This window comes from Phocoena phocoena, chromosome 5 (genome assembly GCF_963924675.1).
Source record: "Phocoena phocoena chromosome 5, mPhoPho1.1, whole genome shotgun sequence".
NCBI classification, from domain to species: domain Eukaryota; kingdom Metazoa; phylum Chordata; class Mammalia; order Artiodactyla; family Phocoenidae; genus Phocoena; species Phocoena phocoena.
In genome coordinates, this window is record NC_089223.1 from 63,798,021 (window position 1) to 63,814,378 (window position 16,358).

Consider the following 16,358-nt stretch of genomic DNA (forward strand, 5'->3'; position numbering starts at 1 on the left):
AAAGGAGAAGTTATAACAGACACTGCAGAAATACAAAGCATCCTAAGAGACTAATGCAAGCAACCCTATGCCAATATAATGGACAACCTGGAAGAAATGGACAAATTCTTAGAAAGGTATAACCTTCCAAGACTGAACCAGGAATAGAAAATATGAACAGACCAATCACAAGTAATGGAATGGAAACTGTGATTAAAAATCTTCCAACAGGACTTCCCTGGTGGCGCAGTGGTTGAGAGTCTGCCTGCCGATGCAGGGGACACGGGTTCGTGCCCCGGTCTGGGAAGATCCCACATGCCGCGTAGCGGCTAGGCCCATGAGTCATGGCCGCTGAGCCTGCACATCCGGAGCCTGTGCTCCGCAACGGGGAGGGGCCACAACAGTGAGAGGCCCGCATACCACAAAAAAAAAAAAAAATCTTCCAACAAACAAAAGTCCAGGACCAGATGGCTTCACAGGTGAACTCTATCAAACATTTACAGAAGAGATAACACCCATCCTTCACAAACTATTCCAAAAAATTGCAGAGGAAGGAACACTTCCAAACTCATTCTATGAGGCCACCATCACCCTGATACCAAAACCAGACAGAGATACAAAAAAAAAAAGAAAATTATAGACCAATAGCACTGATGAATATACATGCAAAAATCCTCAACAAAATACTAGCCAACAGAATCCAACAACACATTAAAAGGATCATACACCATGATCAAGTGGGATTTATCCCAGGGATATGAGGATTCTTCAATATACACAAATCAATCAATGTGATACACCATATTAACAAATTGAAGAATAAAAACCATATGATCATCTCAATAGATGCAGAAAAAGCTTTTGACTAAATTCAACACCCATTTATGACACAAACTCCCCAGAAAGTGGGCATAGAGGGAACCTACTCAACATAATAAAGGCCATATATGACAAACCCACAGCAAATATCATTCTCAATGGTGAAAAACTGAAAGCATTTCCTCTAAGATCAGGTACAAGACAAGGATGTCCACTCTCACCACTATTATTCAACATAGTTTTGGAAGTCCTAGCCACGGCAATCAGAGAAGAAAAAGAAATAAAAGGAATACAAATTGGAAAAGAAGAAGTAAAACTGTCACTGTTTGCAGATGACATGATACTATACATAGAGAATCCTAAAAATGCCACCAGAAAACTACTAGAGCTAATCAATGAATTTGGTAAAGCTGCAGGATACAAAATTAATGCACAGAAATCTCTTGCATTCCTATACACTAATGATAAAAAATCTGAAAGAGAAATTAAGGAAACACTCCTATTTGCCATTGCAACAAAAAGAATAAAATACCTAGGAATAAACCTACCTAGGGAGACAAAAGACCTGTATGCAGAAAACTATAAGACACTGATGAAAGAAATTAAAGATGATACCAACAGATGGAGAGATATACCATGTTCTTGGATTGGAAGAATCAATATTGTGAAAATGACTATACTACCGAAAGCAATCTACAGATTCAATGCAATCCCTATCAAATTACCAATGGCATTTTTTACAGAACTAGAACAATCTTAAAATTTGTATTGAGACACAAAAGACCCCAAATAGCCAAAGAAGTATTGAGGGAAAAAAACGGAGCTGCAGGAATCAGACTCCCTGACTTCAGACTATACTACAAAGCTACAGTAATCAAGACAATATGGTCCTGACACAAAAACAGAAACATAGATCAATGGAACAAGATAGAAAGCTCAGAGGTAAACTCACGCACCTATGGTCAACTAATCTATGACAAAGGAGGCAAGGATATACAATGGAGAAAAGACAGTCTCTTCAGTAAGTGGTGCTGGGAAAACTGGACAGCTACATGTAAAAGAATGAAATTAGAACACTCCCTAACACCATACACAAAAATAAAATCAAAATGGATTCGAGACCTAAATGTAAGAGCAGACACTATAAAAGTCTTAGAGGAAAACATAGGAAGAACACTCTTTGACATGAATCACAGCAAATCTTTTTTGATCCACCTCCTAGAGTAATGGAAATAAAAATGAGAATAAACAAATAGGACCTAATGAAACTTCAAAGCTTTTGCACAGCAAAGGAACCCATAAACAAGAAAAGACAACCCTCAGGATGGGAGAAAATATTTGCAAACAAATCAATGGACAAAGGATTAATCTCCAAAATATATAAACAGCTCATGCAGCTCAATATTAAAGAAACAAACAACCCAATCCAAAAATGGTCAGAAGACCTAAATAGACAGTTCTCCAAAGAAGACATACAGATGGCCAGGAAGCACATGAAAAGCTGCTCAACATCATTAATTATTGGAGAAATGCAAATCAAAACTACAATGAGGGATCACCTCACACCAGTTAGAATGGGCATCATCAGAAAATCTACAAACAACAAATGCTGGAGAGGGTGTGGAGAAAAGGGAACCCTCTTGCGCTGTTGGTGGGAATGTAAATTGATGCAGCCACTATGGAGAACAGTATGGAGGATCCTTAAGAAACTAAAAATAGAACTACCATATGACCCAGCAATCCCACTACTGGGCATATACCGAGAGAAAACCATAATTCAAAAAGACATGTGCACCCCAATGTTCATTGCAGCACTATTTACAATAGCCAGGTCATGGAAGCAGCCTAAATGCCCATCGACAGACAAATGGATAAAGAAGTTGTGGTACATATATACAATGGAATATTACTCAGCCATAAAAAGGAACGAAATTGGGTCATGTGTTGAGATGTGGATGGATCTAGAGACTATCATACAGAGTGAAGTAAGCCAGAAAGAGAAAAACAAATATCGTATATTAATGCATGTATGGGAATGTAGAAAACCGGTTCATCTGTACCATTTCTCAGGGCAGAAGTTGAGAGACAGATGTAGAGAGAAAACATATGGACACCAAGGGGGGAAAGCCGCGGGTGGGTGGGGGGATTGTGGTGTAATGAATTGGGCAATTGGAATTGACATGTATACACTGATGTGTATAAATTTGATGACTAATAATAACCTGCTGTATAGAAAAATAAATAAAATAAAATTCAAATATTAAAAAAAAAAGAAAACCCCACACACTCTGAATATTTGGTTTTGTTTTCCAAAAAATTTGAAAACAAAAACCAAGTATTCAACTTAAGAAACAATTATTGAGCTTTGTTCTTAAGTATACAAAGATGAATAAAACACAGTCCCTTACTTTCAGGAACACACAGCTTTACAGGAAAAGCAAGCAAGCTAACCAATAATTGCTTTAATATGTTATTCAGTGGTAGAAAAATAGAAATAGGTATATGGTACCAAAGTAGTGAAGGGAATAGAGTGATTTAGACTCCATTATACAGTCATTTCTATCGAAATTAATGAAGGCCTTATCAAAAAACAAGTCTAAAAAACTTATAAATGATGCTAGGCAGAGAAGAAAGGAGAGATGTTCCAGGCAGTGACAGAGAAGCATAAAGCAACACGATATGTTTGAGGGAGCAGAAATGACTCAGTATGACTGGACTGTAATGTGCGAGGAAACTAATAGTTGGAGATGAGTCTGAAGAATTAGGCAGGAACTAATTATGATAAGCACTGAATACTTCGCTGGGAGAAATATTACTCTGGACTAAAGGATGAATTTGATAAGACCAGAGGCAGGAAGACCATTGTAGGAAATATATGAGAGATGATTAGGGCCAGTGGGATAGGGCAGAGCAGAAGTAGTAAGTTTAAGAAGCACTCAGAACTGACAGAGCATGGTGAGTGGTGTGTGACAAGAGGAGAATGAGATCTAGAAAGACTACAGAATGTTGGCTTGGGCAAATGCTGATGCTTCCAACCAAAGTATAGAATATAGGAGGAAAAAGAGATTTGAGACAGAAATTGGGAAGTTCAGTACTAGGCATATGTGTACAGAGAGCATTCATCCAAGTGAAAATGCCCAGTGTCAAGTTGGGTATATGGGTCTGGACCTCAGCAGAGAGGTCTGAGCCTGAGACACTGGGGAGTCATCAGTATTCAGGTAATAAACTAAGAGAGTGGATGAGACTATTTGAGAAAACACAGAGGGAGAGGAGAAGGAGTCAAAGACAGAGTTTTGAGAGACAGTGATATTTTAGGGAGCAGGCAAAGGAAAAGAGCAAAGAAGATATTATAAGAGGTTAAAAAAAAAAAGCAAGAAAAGGAAAACCAACAGAAAATGAAGCCATGGATGAGTTTCAAAGAAAAATTATGAATGATGTCAAATACTACAGAGTGGGTCACAAAAATGAAGACTTAAAAGTATCCTTCTGGAGGTAGCAATTGATGTCAGTGGTATCAATTACTAGGTCAATTTATAAAGTGTGGGACAGAAGCCAGAATGCAAAAGGTTATGGAGTGAACAGGAGGTGAAGAAGCAGAGAAAGAAGAATAAGATACTCTTTAGAGAAGTACTTCTGAGGGAGAAAACATTAATTAACAAGAGGGAAAAGTAGTTAAAAGAGATTTTTAACGGGATATTAGTGATGACACTAGTGCCTCCTCACCGGACTGTTAAGAAGACTAAAAAAATTATAATTGTAAAGCGGCCATGTAAGCTTGTTGAAGAATAACTGATTAAAGCAATATCCTAAGGAGAAGAGAGGAAATGGGGCCAAGTGCACAGGCAGAAAGACTAAACCTTAAACAGGAAGAAGCACCACCCTACCCACTGAGTCTTAAGGAGAGCCTGAGTGTGAATATTGCTCATTTTAAAGGGGTAGAGATAGGAAATTGAGAAAAAGGTGATATCCTGAGAAGGAGGGTCTTATAGTCCAGGGAAAGAGCTTGAAGAGAACAGTAAAATCTGGAATATATGCTGAGAAAAACAGAACAAGTTCAAACAAACAAAAAAAACTGACAGGGAACACAGTGGACTCAATCAAGATTGATAACCACAATAGATTGGTGGTTTCAATCAGAATGGTCAGGTTATTTTCTCCAAACACCCCAGCCACCTCATGCAGAGATAGCAAAGATTGGTCAGTTTATGTTCATAAAGTACTTGGAAAAAAATATGATGAAAGAATGACTGAATATAAATTGAAAAATATCAATACAATTCATCTCACGTGCATATTTGATATCTTCAACATCTCTCCATGAAGTAAGTTTTTTGGTTGATATTATAACAATTCCTTTTAACTCTATTTTATCCAAGTAATCTTCAAAGTACTTTATAAACTTAACAGTTACACCAACACATAAGTTACATCTATATTTGTATGTGCAGATTTCTTCACTCCAAAAAAAGGTAGTCATGTGCAGAAAATGAAAAACATGTTACCCAATTTAAACTTCAGTAAGCTGTTAAGAAAGAAAGCCTATAATTATCCAAGTCAGAATTTAGCCAAGACGTCAACAGAAAGTAGGAAAGAACAAAGCTTGTTAAAGTTATAATCTAACTCTGCATCTATTAATTCCCCTGCTTCTTCAGAAAACTGTGTTATGGGGTACTAGTGCTTATAGCAAAAACATGCAACAAATATGGTAACACAGAAAAGTAACTTTCGAAGAGCCTTATATTCAAAATGACAAAATCTATAGTAAGATTAAAAAATTATTTAAAATACCATTACAAAGCATAACACACTTTAATAAAATACCTCCTGAGATGGAAACAGTTAATATGGTTATATTTGGGGAGACAGATGATTCACCTTAAAAAAATCAAAACAAAACAAAAAACTACTATTCACCTTCATCCATAATGAAGGGAATGGACTGAATGCCCTGAAGCCATCTAAGCCATTCCATCTATTAATTCTAAATATTAACAAATATATGAAAAAGAAGAGCTGTATTAAAAACTCAGTATCAGTAATATCAAATATAACTTAATTTCACTTACAATCATACCTACTATGCAAGTAAATAAAAATCCTACCTGCTTGTTATAATCTCTCAGTCCACTTTCCATCACTGCTAACTTTTCTTGTAACTGGTAGACTTCTTGCTGAAGTTCTTGAATTCTGAAACACATTTATAACTAATGTCAATATACTTAAGAAATACAAAATAACAAGAAATGAAACCAGATGCCTTCTCTTAAAAACCCTCTACTTTTTGTTTCTCAGTGAGGTAGGAGGTACTGTGCCAAAGGGTTCCGAAGCCACAGCATAGAGTACATCATCTTGCAGATTTAATTTTCCAAGAATAGATAAAAAATTGAGTGGTAAATAATTTGAAACTCAGATACATTATGCCTACTACTGCATTTTAATCCTCAGGACAACTCTTCCAGGTACTGTTGCCAATTCTCAGGTTCAGGGAACTAAGCGTCTAGTCCAAAATCCACAATATTATAAAGTGAAATAAGGGATCCTACATGACCCTGTATTTTCTAATGAACTATCCTGCAATCCTAGAAAAAAGAAAAATATTGAGAAATACTACCACTTTCCAAGTAACTACAGTAAAAAACCTACTCCTTTCCAGAACTCGTTAATTCTAAGAGAAACAAGGTTTGTCTAAACTATCTGAATTCTGCAACTGCCCAAATGTATTTGTTTTACATCAAACTTTGCCACGCATTAACATAAATATGACACAACCACTTTCATACTGGAAAAATAAAGCCTGAAGCCAGGTCTGCTTTTAAGAGAGGGGCTTCCCTGGCGGTGCAGTGGTTGAGAGTCCGCCTGCCAATGCAGGGGACACGGGTTCGTGGCCTGGTCCAGGAAGATCCCACATGCCACAGAGCGGCTGGGCCCGTGAAGCCATGGCTGCTGAGCCTGCGCATCCGGAGTCTGTGCTCCACAACGGGAGAGGCCCGCATACCGCAAAAAAAAAAAAAAAAAAAAAAAAGAGATTTCCCATGGAGTAGGGGTGAATAAGGCTAAACACTGCTCGTCCCTGCCATTACTGGAACCAACATTTCCTACTAATCTAGGTGTAGGAGAGGAGTATGTATGCAACCACACTTACATATGCACGAATAACTCTGAATACAATTAAATGTGCACATGCAAATTAAAACAAACAAGATAATCGGGAGACTAATGCTACCTATGATGGTTTGATAGAAAAGAAGAATGAAGAAGAACATTAAGGTGAAAGAAAAAGACAGAAAATGATAACACATGTAGCCCCCAAAAACTTCTTGCATAATACTAACACACTGTCTAAGTCCTAGATTATAACTGTACCATAAAAACAAAACACGAGATATTTCATGGGTAAGGTCAGATAACTATATAAATACAGGTACATAATACTGTGTGAGATGAACTGAGCTAAAAGATCCTAACTGGTCCCTCAATCAATGTCTTTTTTTTTTTTTGCTATATTGAGATTAATAAAGTAGAAAACTCCCCCATATTCTCTGCATAATCTACAAAGTAAAAAGCTAACTGCACTAACCATTTCCACTAGTGTGTTCCGTACTTTAAACTGTTTCTGCAGCAAAGACCACAGAGGCTGTCACTAGTGTTTTCTCACTCCTCTGTACCTCTTATAATTTTCTTAATGGCATTTTGTGTATTTCCCTTGTCTCATCTTTATTATACTGGGTTATAAGCTTCTCAAAAGCTGCAACACCACCTTATTCATCTTTACATCCCCAGAACAGTTACATACTGCCTTTTCCAGAGAACTTAATGAAGTTTTAATTAAAACAATTTATATCTGATTCCAATTTAAGGAAATATCAACATATACAGCTAGAGAATCATGAAGCAGAATTTCAAAGCCAGTTACAAGTCTACTCATGTCTACTGGTATTTGACAAAAATCTGAAGTAATAAGGAGTCTGTAAAAGATTTACTGGGTGATGAAACTAAATGTCAAAGCAACTCTACTGAAACAGGCTCTAGATGGCACTAAATTGTTTTAAATCAAATATGGACAGAAACATCAGATATATGATCTCTTTGAAATCAAAAGTTTCAAAACAAGTAAAAACCTTCTATATTCAGAATACACTCAGAAAGCATTTACTGAGTGCTTGTGCAAAGTTCTGTGCTAGGCACCAGAGATATGCTAGTTAAGAAGACAGAAGCCCTACTATGAAGAAATTGAAGGGGAACCAAGTGATCAATTAACTGAAGCCAACAAAGAATTATTTAATGCACCTGTTATCAGCCACTTGCAGGAGGTCTGCAATGTAAGGGTCATCTGGCTGAGGAACTGGATAAGAACTGACTTCAGAGGGAGGGACTGGTTCATCAATTTGCATACGCTGGCGCCTGAAAGCAATACTTCTTTTCTTGCCACCTAGCAAATGTGTATTTCAAAAAAAAAAAAAAAAAAAAAATTGAAAACAAAACACTGTCTTAGAATTAAATATTTCAGAAGGTTAGCCTTTTAGTTATAAAGTGTGTCTCTAGCTCATATTACATACTGATAAAATGTTTTCTCCCTTATATATAAATACCCACCTGATCTTTAAACAATGCATTCCTAAAAACCTCAACAAGATATGGTTATAAAACAAGCTTTATTTTCTGCATGCTTGGTACATATGGCAAGATTTAATCTGTTCCTCCAAGAGATGAGGACCAGACTTCGGCAAGATGAAAGTTGAGTGTGCCTTGTGGTATTCGCTATTATGAGCTCAAGAAATCATCACCAGCAGAAAACTGTCAAACGAGGAGCTTAAGGTAGTGATAACTAAAATAAACATGCTTATTAAGCAATGCCAAAGGAGAAGATAACTGAAACTTTAAGAAGCCAAATTAATATATAGCGGAATGTATACCCTGAATTAGTATAATTTCTTAATTAGTAAATTGTCTCAATTATCCTTAAAACTAGCAGGAGTAATTTATTTTTATGGTTAGATATATCCTGCCTTGGTCCAAGCCACATGGATAATTTACCTTTTCCAGTATCTGGCCAAGATTAGACATGTACTTGAAAAACTAATCGACCCTCACAAAGAACAAACATAACTCTCAACTTTGTCTTCATTAGAATCCTACCAAATTTTTTATACTCCTAATCTTTTGTTTTGAGGATGAAGAAACTGGGTCAAAAGTATTTAAATGACCTGCTTGTATACACACCTGAACAGGTAAACCATTTTCTTCTTCCCTTATCTCCTGGTTTTCCTCCTTGGTTGCTCCTCAGTTTCTTTCAAAGACCCTCTTCTTCCACCTGTGCCTTAAATGCCAATTTTCCTAGGGTCTGTCTTTGGTTCTCCTCTCTTTCCAGTCTACATAATCTTACTAGATAATTCCTACCACATTCAGAGCTTCAATTCTCATGATATCCCAATGATCCCCAAATGTGAATCTCCATCTGGGATCATACTGCTGAGAACAGATCTACCTATCCCACTGCATACTAGAAATCTCAGTGTGAATGTCCTGTAGGTATAACACACTCAACACACCCTTTGTGAAGGGTGGACTTCTGTTCTGCTTTCCACATTCTCTACCTTAAGAAATATTACCATCATCCACCCACTCATTCCCTTCAAACAGAAATTTAGGAATTTCTCTACTTCCCAAGTCTACCACATTCAGTCACTAAATTTTAGAGATTACACCTCCTAAATCTCTCTTGAATCTGTCCCACTCTTTTCTCAGAAAATCCTCTTTTTTGTTTTCTTAATCTTCTAGGTACTTCTGAGATCTTCTCCACATTTCTCCATCTTTTCTGCCTTTGGCTCACGGTCTTCCCTCGCCATCTCATTTCCTGCCATTTCAAATCCCACTGATTCCTCCCCGACCCTGACCCCTCGGTTCACAATTCCTCAACTCTCATGAGTCTCCTCTTCACTCAGCTATAGGCACACAATAACATGATTACGCCTGGACTTTGTCACTGGTTAGAACTGTGCCAGTGCCCAGATCTTCAACTCTCTTCTGATGGCAATCTTCATTCTGACCAAATTACTTCACTCTCTACCTAGTCTCATAATTCAGCACTTTCCTACACCTCACTTACTTCCATAATCTTAATCCCATGGTTTAGACATCTCAATGATCTGGTTACTAGTACTGGAGATTGTTCCACTGACTTTATGCCCAGACAACCACCAACTCTGCACATACCCCATCATTTCTTTTTTCTTGCTTAAGAACTACTGAGCATAAAGCTAAAAAGAGTAAAATAGGGCTTCCCTGGTGGCGCAGTGGTTGAGGGTCCGCCTGTTGATGCAGGGGATGCGGGTTCATGCCCTGGTCTGGGAGGATCCCGCATGCCGCGGAGCGGCTGGGCCCGTGAGCCATGGCCGCTGGGCCTGCGCGTCCGGAGCCTATGCTCCGTGGCGGGAGAGGCCACAGCAGTGAGAGGCCCGCGTACCGCAAAAAAAAAAGAGTAAAATAAACTAAGAAATAAGAAAGTACATCATTTCCAAATTCTTTAATGAGTATGAATTACTTTTATAACTGAAATAATAATAATGATAAAAATAATAGAAAAAAGAATTTAAATTAATGATTAAGGAAATAAAACTCTGGGCACTGAAGCCAGACTACTTGTATCTAAGAAGTTATTATTACATAAATTTCTAAGCACATGTATAGAATATAAGCTGCATATTCAGAAATAAATTTAAAAGTTTTTGTGACTAGCCAAGTACATCTTTTCAAATACTAAAGTCTAAGCATGAAAATCCAAAGTCCCATTTCAGTCAACAGTTCTAATATCTTTAAAATATTACATGCGTACAATTTGTTTTGAGAGGGAACAGACTCACCTGGAGTTTGTACTATAGCTTGCAAATTCTTTTCTTGAAGTTGTTGAATTTTTTCATTCTTAGCTTTACTCTCTTTCTCCAAAAGTTTGAGTTTATGAACATATTGATTATTTAGAAATTTCAGATCAGCTGTTTCACGTGCACACTTTTTCAATGTGGTTTTCAACTCTTAAAATGAAAAAGATTCAAAGAGTATTTTACAATCTAGAAATTCTTCCATTTCACAAAATACAAAAAGCCATAGTAATTTGAAAGGCTCCACCTGATTCTCATGTATGCTTTGTTAGAAAGGCTATACCTTTTCTACCGCCATTAACAAACTGCAAATAAGTCACTAAGCACAAAAAGGAATTATATTTTTCTTCTGTGTTATGAGCCTAATATAAATCATGGCTTTTGATCCAGTAAATTGAATATGAAGCTAAGGGATTATGAATTCATGCCAGGTATCAGACAGGGCTTCCTACTGAATATGAGAAGATTTTATAATAAGTTAGCCATATAATTACCCTTTGCCCAGTACCTTTGAAATCATTCTATTTCTACCTTCCAGATCAAAGATGGGATATTAAAGAATCAGAACGACAGATACATGGCTTTCTCTCAGTAAGAGAAAAACAAAAGTTATTTCAAGAACATTTCTTCAGTACCAGCATTTAATATTTTCTACAGCAATTTTTTAAAAAATTAATTAATTAATTTATGGCTGTGTTGGGTCTTTGTTGCTGTGTGCGGGCTTTTCTCTAGTTGCAGCGTGCGGGGGCTACTCTTTGTTGTGGTGTGCGGGCTTCTCTTGTTGCACAGCATGGGCTCTAGGCACACAGGCTTCAGCAGTTGTGGCACGTGGGCTTCAGTAGTTGTGGCACATGGGCTCAGTAGTTGTGGTGCACAGGCTTAGTTGCTCTGCGGCATGTGAGATCTTCCTGGACCAGGGCTCAAACCCATGTCCCCTGCATTGGCAAGTGGATTCTTAACCACTGTGTCACCAGGGAGGGCCCTCTACAGCAATTTTAATTCTAAAAATTTAATCCACATAAAGTAAAAATGAATACAGTTATGGAATGCAAATTTACTTTCCTTCTTGGAAACTCTTCAACACACCCTACAATATTTCAAGAGGTGTCAATAGGCTGACTATCACATTTTCTAATCAAGTTTTAAAGGTAGACTAGGCTTTCTTATATATAAAATGAAAAGGGCAAAAATATTGCATTTTAAAAATCACAAAATTTGGGCTTCCCTGGTGGTGCAGTGGTTGAGAGTCCGCCTGCCGATGCAGGGGACGCGGGTTCGTGCCCCGGTCCGGGAAGACCCCATATGCGGCAGAGCGGCTGGGCCCATGAGCCATGACTGCTGAGCCTGCGCGTCCAGAGCCTGTGCTCCGCAACGGGAGAGGCCACAACAGTGAGAGGCCCGCGTATCGCAAAAAAAAAAAATCACAATATTTTACCTTTAATGTGTTGGCCTGATTGTTCTCTCAGTTTCATTAATTCCAGGTATAATTCATTATTTTCCTTACTCAATCTTGCATTTTCAAGTTTATAAGGTTCCAATACAAAATCAAAATTGGCACTTTCTTTTTCAGCTTTCACAGCAGATAATTTTGATTTCCGAAGACTTTCTGTTGTATGAACCAGATCACTAATATTCAAGAACAGAAAATGTAAATACAAGGAAACATTCCATTAACTTTTAATAACTAAAAACATATTTGTAAAAAGACTTAAAATAAATGTTAATGTTAAGTGAGCTCAAATCTAAAAACAAACAAACATAAACAAACACTAGGAGTCTTTCAAGGTACCAGAAAGTACTCAAAAACTTCTCAAAACAGGATTAAAGATTTTTTTAAATATAAATTTATTTTATTTTTGGCTGCATTGGGTCTTCGTTGCTGTGCACAGGCTTTCACTAGTTGCGGTGAGCAGGGGCTACTCTTTGTTGTGGTGCACGGGCTCTAGGCACATGGGCTTCAGTAGTTGTGGCACGTGGGCTCAGTCACTCTGCCGCATGTGGGATCTTCCCAGACCAGGAATCGAACCTGTGCCCCCTGCATTGGCAGGCGGATTCCTAACCACTGAGCCACCAGTGAAGTCCCAAAACAAGATTAATTAAAAGTTATGAAACAGGCTTCCCTGGTGGCACAGTGGTTGGGAGTCCGCCTGCCGATGCTGGGGACACGGGTTCATGCCCTGGTCTGGGAGGATCCCATGTGCCGCGGAGCGGCTGGGCTCGTGAGCCATGGCCGCTGGGCCTGCGCGTCCGGAGCCTGTGCTCCACAGCGGAAGAGGCCACACCAGTGAGAGGCCCACATACCGCAAAAAAAAAAAAGTTATGAAACATATACACACAGGCAGAATCATCTTTCAATCTCCCCTCTAACTTACCCCCCCCATGTCTAATTAGTCACCTAATCCGGTGGAATCTGTGAAACTTATTTGTTCATTCAGCAAACATTTACTGAATGCCTGCTATATGCTGTGTCAGGGACGCAACAAATAATGAGTCAGTTCCCGACCTCTAAGAACACAGACCAGTGGAATATTCATTCCATCAACATTTATTGAGCAGGGCACATGGTAAAGAACCCACTATCACGGATCTTATATTCTACTAACAATTTGTCAAAAGTTATAATACTACGTGATAACCTCAACAAATATTTCAGTGCCCACAATGTGTTCAGCCTGTTCTAGGTATGCCAGTTTTAAAGTCAGTCTCTAGTCTCATGGAGTTTGCATTCTATCGGGAAGATAACACAAGTTTCCAACAATGATAATAACTAATAACATGCAGCAGATGTGACAGAGTCCTGCAGGCCATATGGCTAACTGAACATAAGGGCAAGGCAGGAGGGAGAGGAGAAAGGGACTTTATAGGCAGATAGAATAGCATATGGAGAGACCAAGGGAGAAAGTGAACACATGTTTAGGAGCTTCAGGTGGTTAATACAGGGGAGATGAAGGTGTACGAGTATAAAATCACTGTGGAAAAAGTTTGTCAGTTTCCTGAAAAGTTAAATATACTTCTACCCTATAACTCCGAATTGTCGATCTAGTACTCGATCATGAAGGATTCTGCAGGCCATGCTAAAGACCATAAAGTATCTTTCATCCATTCTCTCCTTTCCATCATCATCACTTATAGTCCTACTACAAAAGCCTCCTAGGCCACTTCCCTGCTCTAGTCTCAAATCACAGTAGTAGAATTCATGCAGAAAAGAACAAAAATCACAAAGACTCTTTCAGTTAAAGTAACAGGTAACAGCTAAAGTCATGGTCAACCACATTAGAGAAACATTATAAACGTAATAGTAATTAGAGACCAGTGACTAACATAATGTCAAATATATTTCAATAAAAAATTAATGATCAGTGAATAAAGCAGTTACAGAACTCTCAACTAGATCAGAAAATCACATTAAAAATTGTACTTTTACTCACAGACAAAACCTGCAGAAACATTCACTCTGAATAGTATAGTGTGAATGGTGACCCTAGAGTTTTGCAATGTGGAGGCCCTGAATGACGACAGCAGAGTAGAATCTAAGAAGAATAGAGAAACTTCAGATGACTTAAGGACTTTTAAAAAATCTACCCATTTCTCTACTGAAGGATAAAGTTCAATCAGAAACTAGATAAATGGGATTAAGGATCACACAGGTTTAGAACCGTATTTTCATCTTTACCTGAAAAGTTTTTCTACCAAAGGTAAACACTCCACTGTCAGAGTCTGGCGGTATCCCAACTGATCCAATCTTTTCCTAATATTAATATATTTTCTTTCTGCAGCTGTAGTCATCTTGTCTTCCAAACTGGTTTTATTCATTTCCAAAAGTTAAAATCCTAAAAGAAAAGAATGAAACATCATTCTGTTATCAGCTATTATTATTGTTTCACGTTAAGAAGAAAAGAATCTTTTAATATGAAGCAATTATTCTTTGTTTCTTTTCAGGTAGGCAGTCTTCTGGAATATTTAGATTGATTTAAATCCAACGTTTATGATATTCACATTGCTGCATTAAAATAAACATCTCCTCATAAACCTATACAGAAAAGTTAAAACAGGGACTTCCCTGGTGGTGCAGTCGTTAAGAATCCGCCTGCCAATGCAGGGCACATCGGTTCGAGCCCTGGTCCAGGAAGATCCCACATGTCGCGGAGCAACTAAACCCCTGTGCCACAACTACTGATCCCGCGTGCCACAACTACTGAAGCCTGTACGCCTAGAGCCTGTGCTTCACAACAAAGAGAAACCACCGCAACGAGAAGCCCGTGCACCACAATGAAGAGTAGCCCCCGCTTGCTGCAACTAGAGAAAGCCCGCGTGCGGCAACGAAGACCCAATGCAGCAAAAAATAAATAAATAATTTTTTTAAAAAAAGTTAAAACAATAAAGCTTCTAGGAAAAAAAAATATTTTCCCAAGCCTGAGACAGGCAGAGAATACTTAGAAAAGCCTCTTTTAACAGCATTAAATACAAAGGAAAAACTTGATAAATTGGATTTCTTTAAATTAAAAAGTCTGCTCATCAAAATATGCCCTTTTATTTGACAAAAACAAAAGAGTAGGAGAAAAATATTCATAATATCTAACAAAGGATTTGTATATGGGATAAAGAACTCTTACAATTCAATAATAAAGACAACCCAATAAGAAAATGGGCTAAGATTTGCAAAAGATACCTGAATGGGAATAATCATATGAAAAGTTGCTTAATACCATTAGACATCAGGGAAATTGAAACCACAATGAGATACAATTATGCCCATACTAGAATGGCTAAAATTAAAGGTACAATATCAAATGTCATTAAGGACTTGGAGTAACAGGAATCTTCACATTGCTGACAAGAGTGTAAAATCTCTGTGGAAAAAGCCTGGTAACTTCTTATAAAGTTAAACATACTTCTATCCCATGACTCTCTAATTCTATTCCAAGGTATTTACTCAAGGAAATGAAAATAAGCATCTACAAAGAGACTCTACAAGCAGCTTTATTCATAATAGCCCCAAACTGCAAACAACCTATTTATCCATCAATAGAGGAAAGATAAGTTACATAAGATACATATACTGTATGATTCCATTTATATGAAGTTCAAGAACAGGCAAAATTAAACTATGTGCACAGAAATGAGAACAGCAGTGGCCTAGGGCTATGCGGGTGTGAGGAGAGCCTGACTGGAAGGGCTACAAGGGAACTTTCTGAGGTAATGAAAATATTGTGTTGATGGGGACAGACGTCACACCAGTGTATACATTTATCAAAGCTTTTCAAATAGCACACTTAAGATCTGTGCATTTCACCATGTAAATTTTACTTAGATTAGAAAAAAAAGACACAAACGCATAAGTATCTCTGTACATGTTTTTATCCTTGTCTTTTTAAATATTTATGAATATATTATCTATCAACCTGCCCTAAAATGGAGTCATTCAAAGATCACTTCTTTAGAAAAATGTGCTCTTTTCTAACTTTGCCAGGTAAATATGGTCCTAATACTCATATTTCTAAACCAAATAAAAACTTTGTTATATATCTCTACTGTTCACAATTTATAAAACATGCAAGTATGTGAATACATGCAAAATTTGGTCCTCACAACTACCCTGTGAGGGAGACAGGATGCAGGACACCCTCCCTGTTCAAAGATAAGGTAAGACTGCCTCAAGAGAGTAACTTTCGGGACTTCCCTGGT

General features: G+C 37.7%; 1 protein-coding gene across 1 annotated transcript in view; it reads right to left on the reverse strand.

The window, feature by feature from the left end:
* The window catches only part of CEP135 (centrosomal protein 135), a 68,208-nt gene extending 53,749 nt beyond the window's left edge, over nucleotides 1–14,459 (reverse strand). The window contains exons 1-5 of the mRNA XM_065877903.1: nucleotides 14,347–14,459; nucleotides 12,109–12,299; nucleotides 10,659–10,826; nucleotides 8,086–8,227; nucleotides 5,901–5,985 (exon numbers count right to left, since the gene is read on the reverse strand). Of these exons, the coding sequence (XP_065733975.1) occupies nucleotides 5,901–5,985; nucleotides 8,086–8,227; nucleotides 10,659–10,826; nucleotides 12,109–12,299; nucleotides 14,347–14,459 (699 nt within the window). The remainder of the gene's footprint in view (nucleotides 1–5,900; nucleotides 5,986–8,085; nucleotides 8,228–10,658; nucleotides 10,827–12,108; nucleotides 12,300–14,346) is intronic.
* Between the last annotated feature and the right edge of the window lie 1,899 nt (nucleotides 14,460–16,358).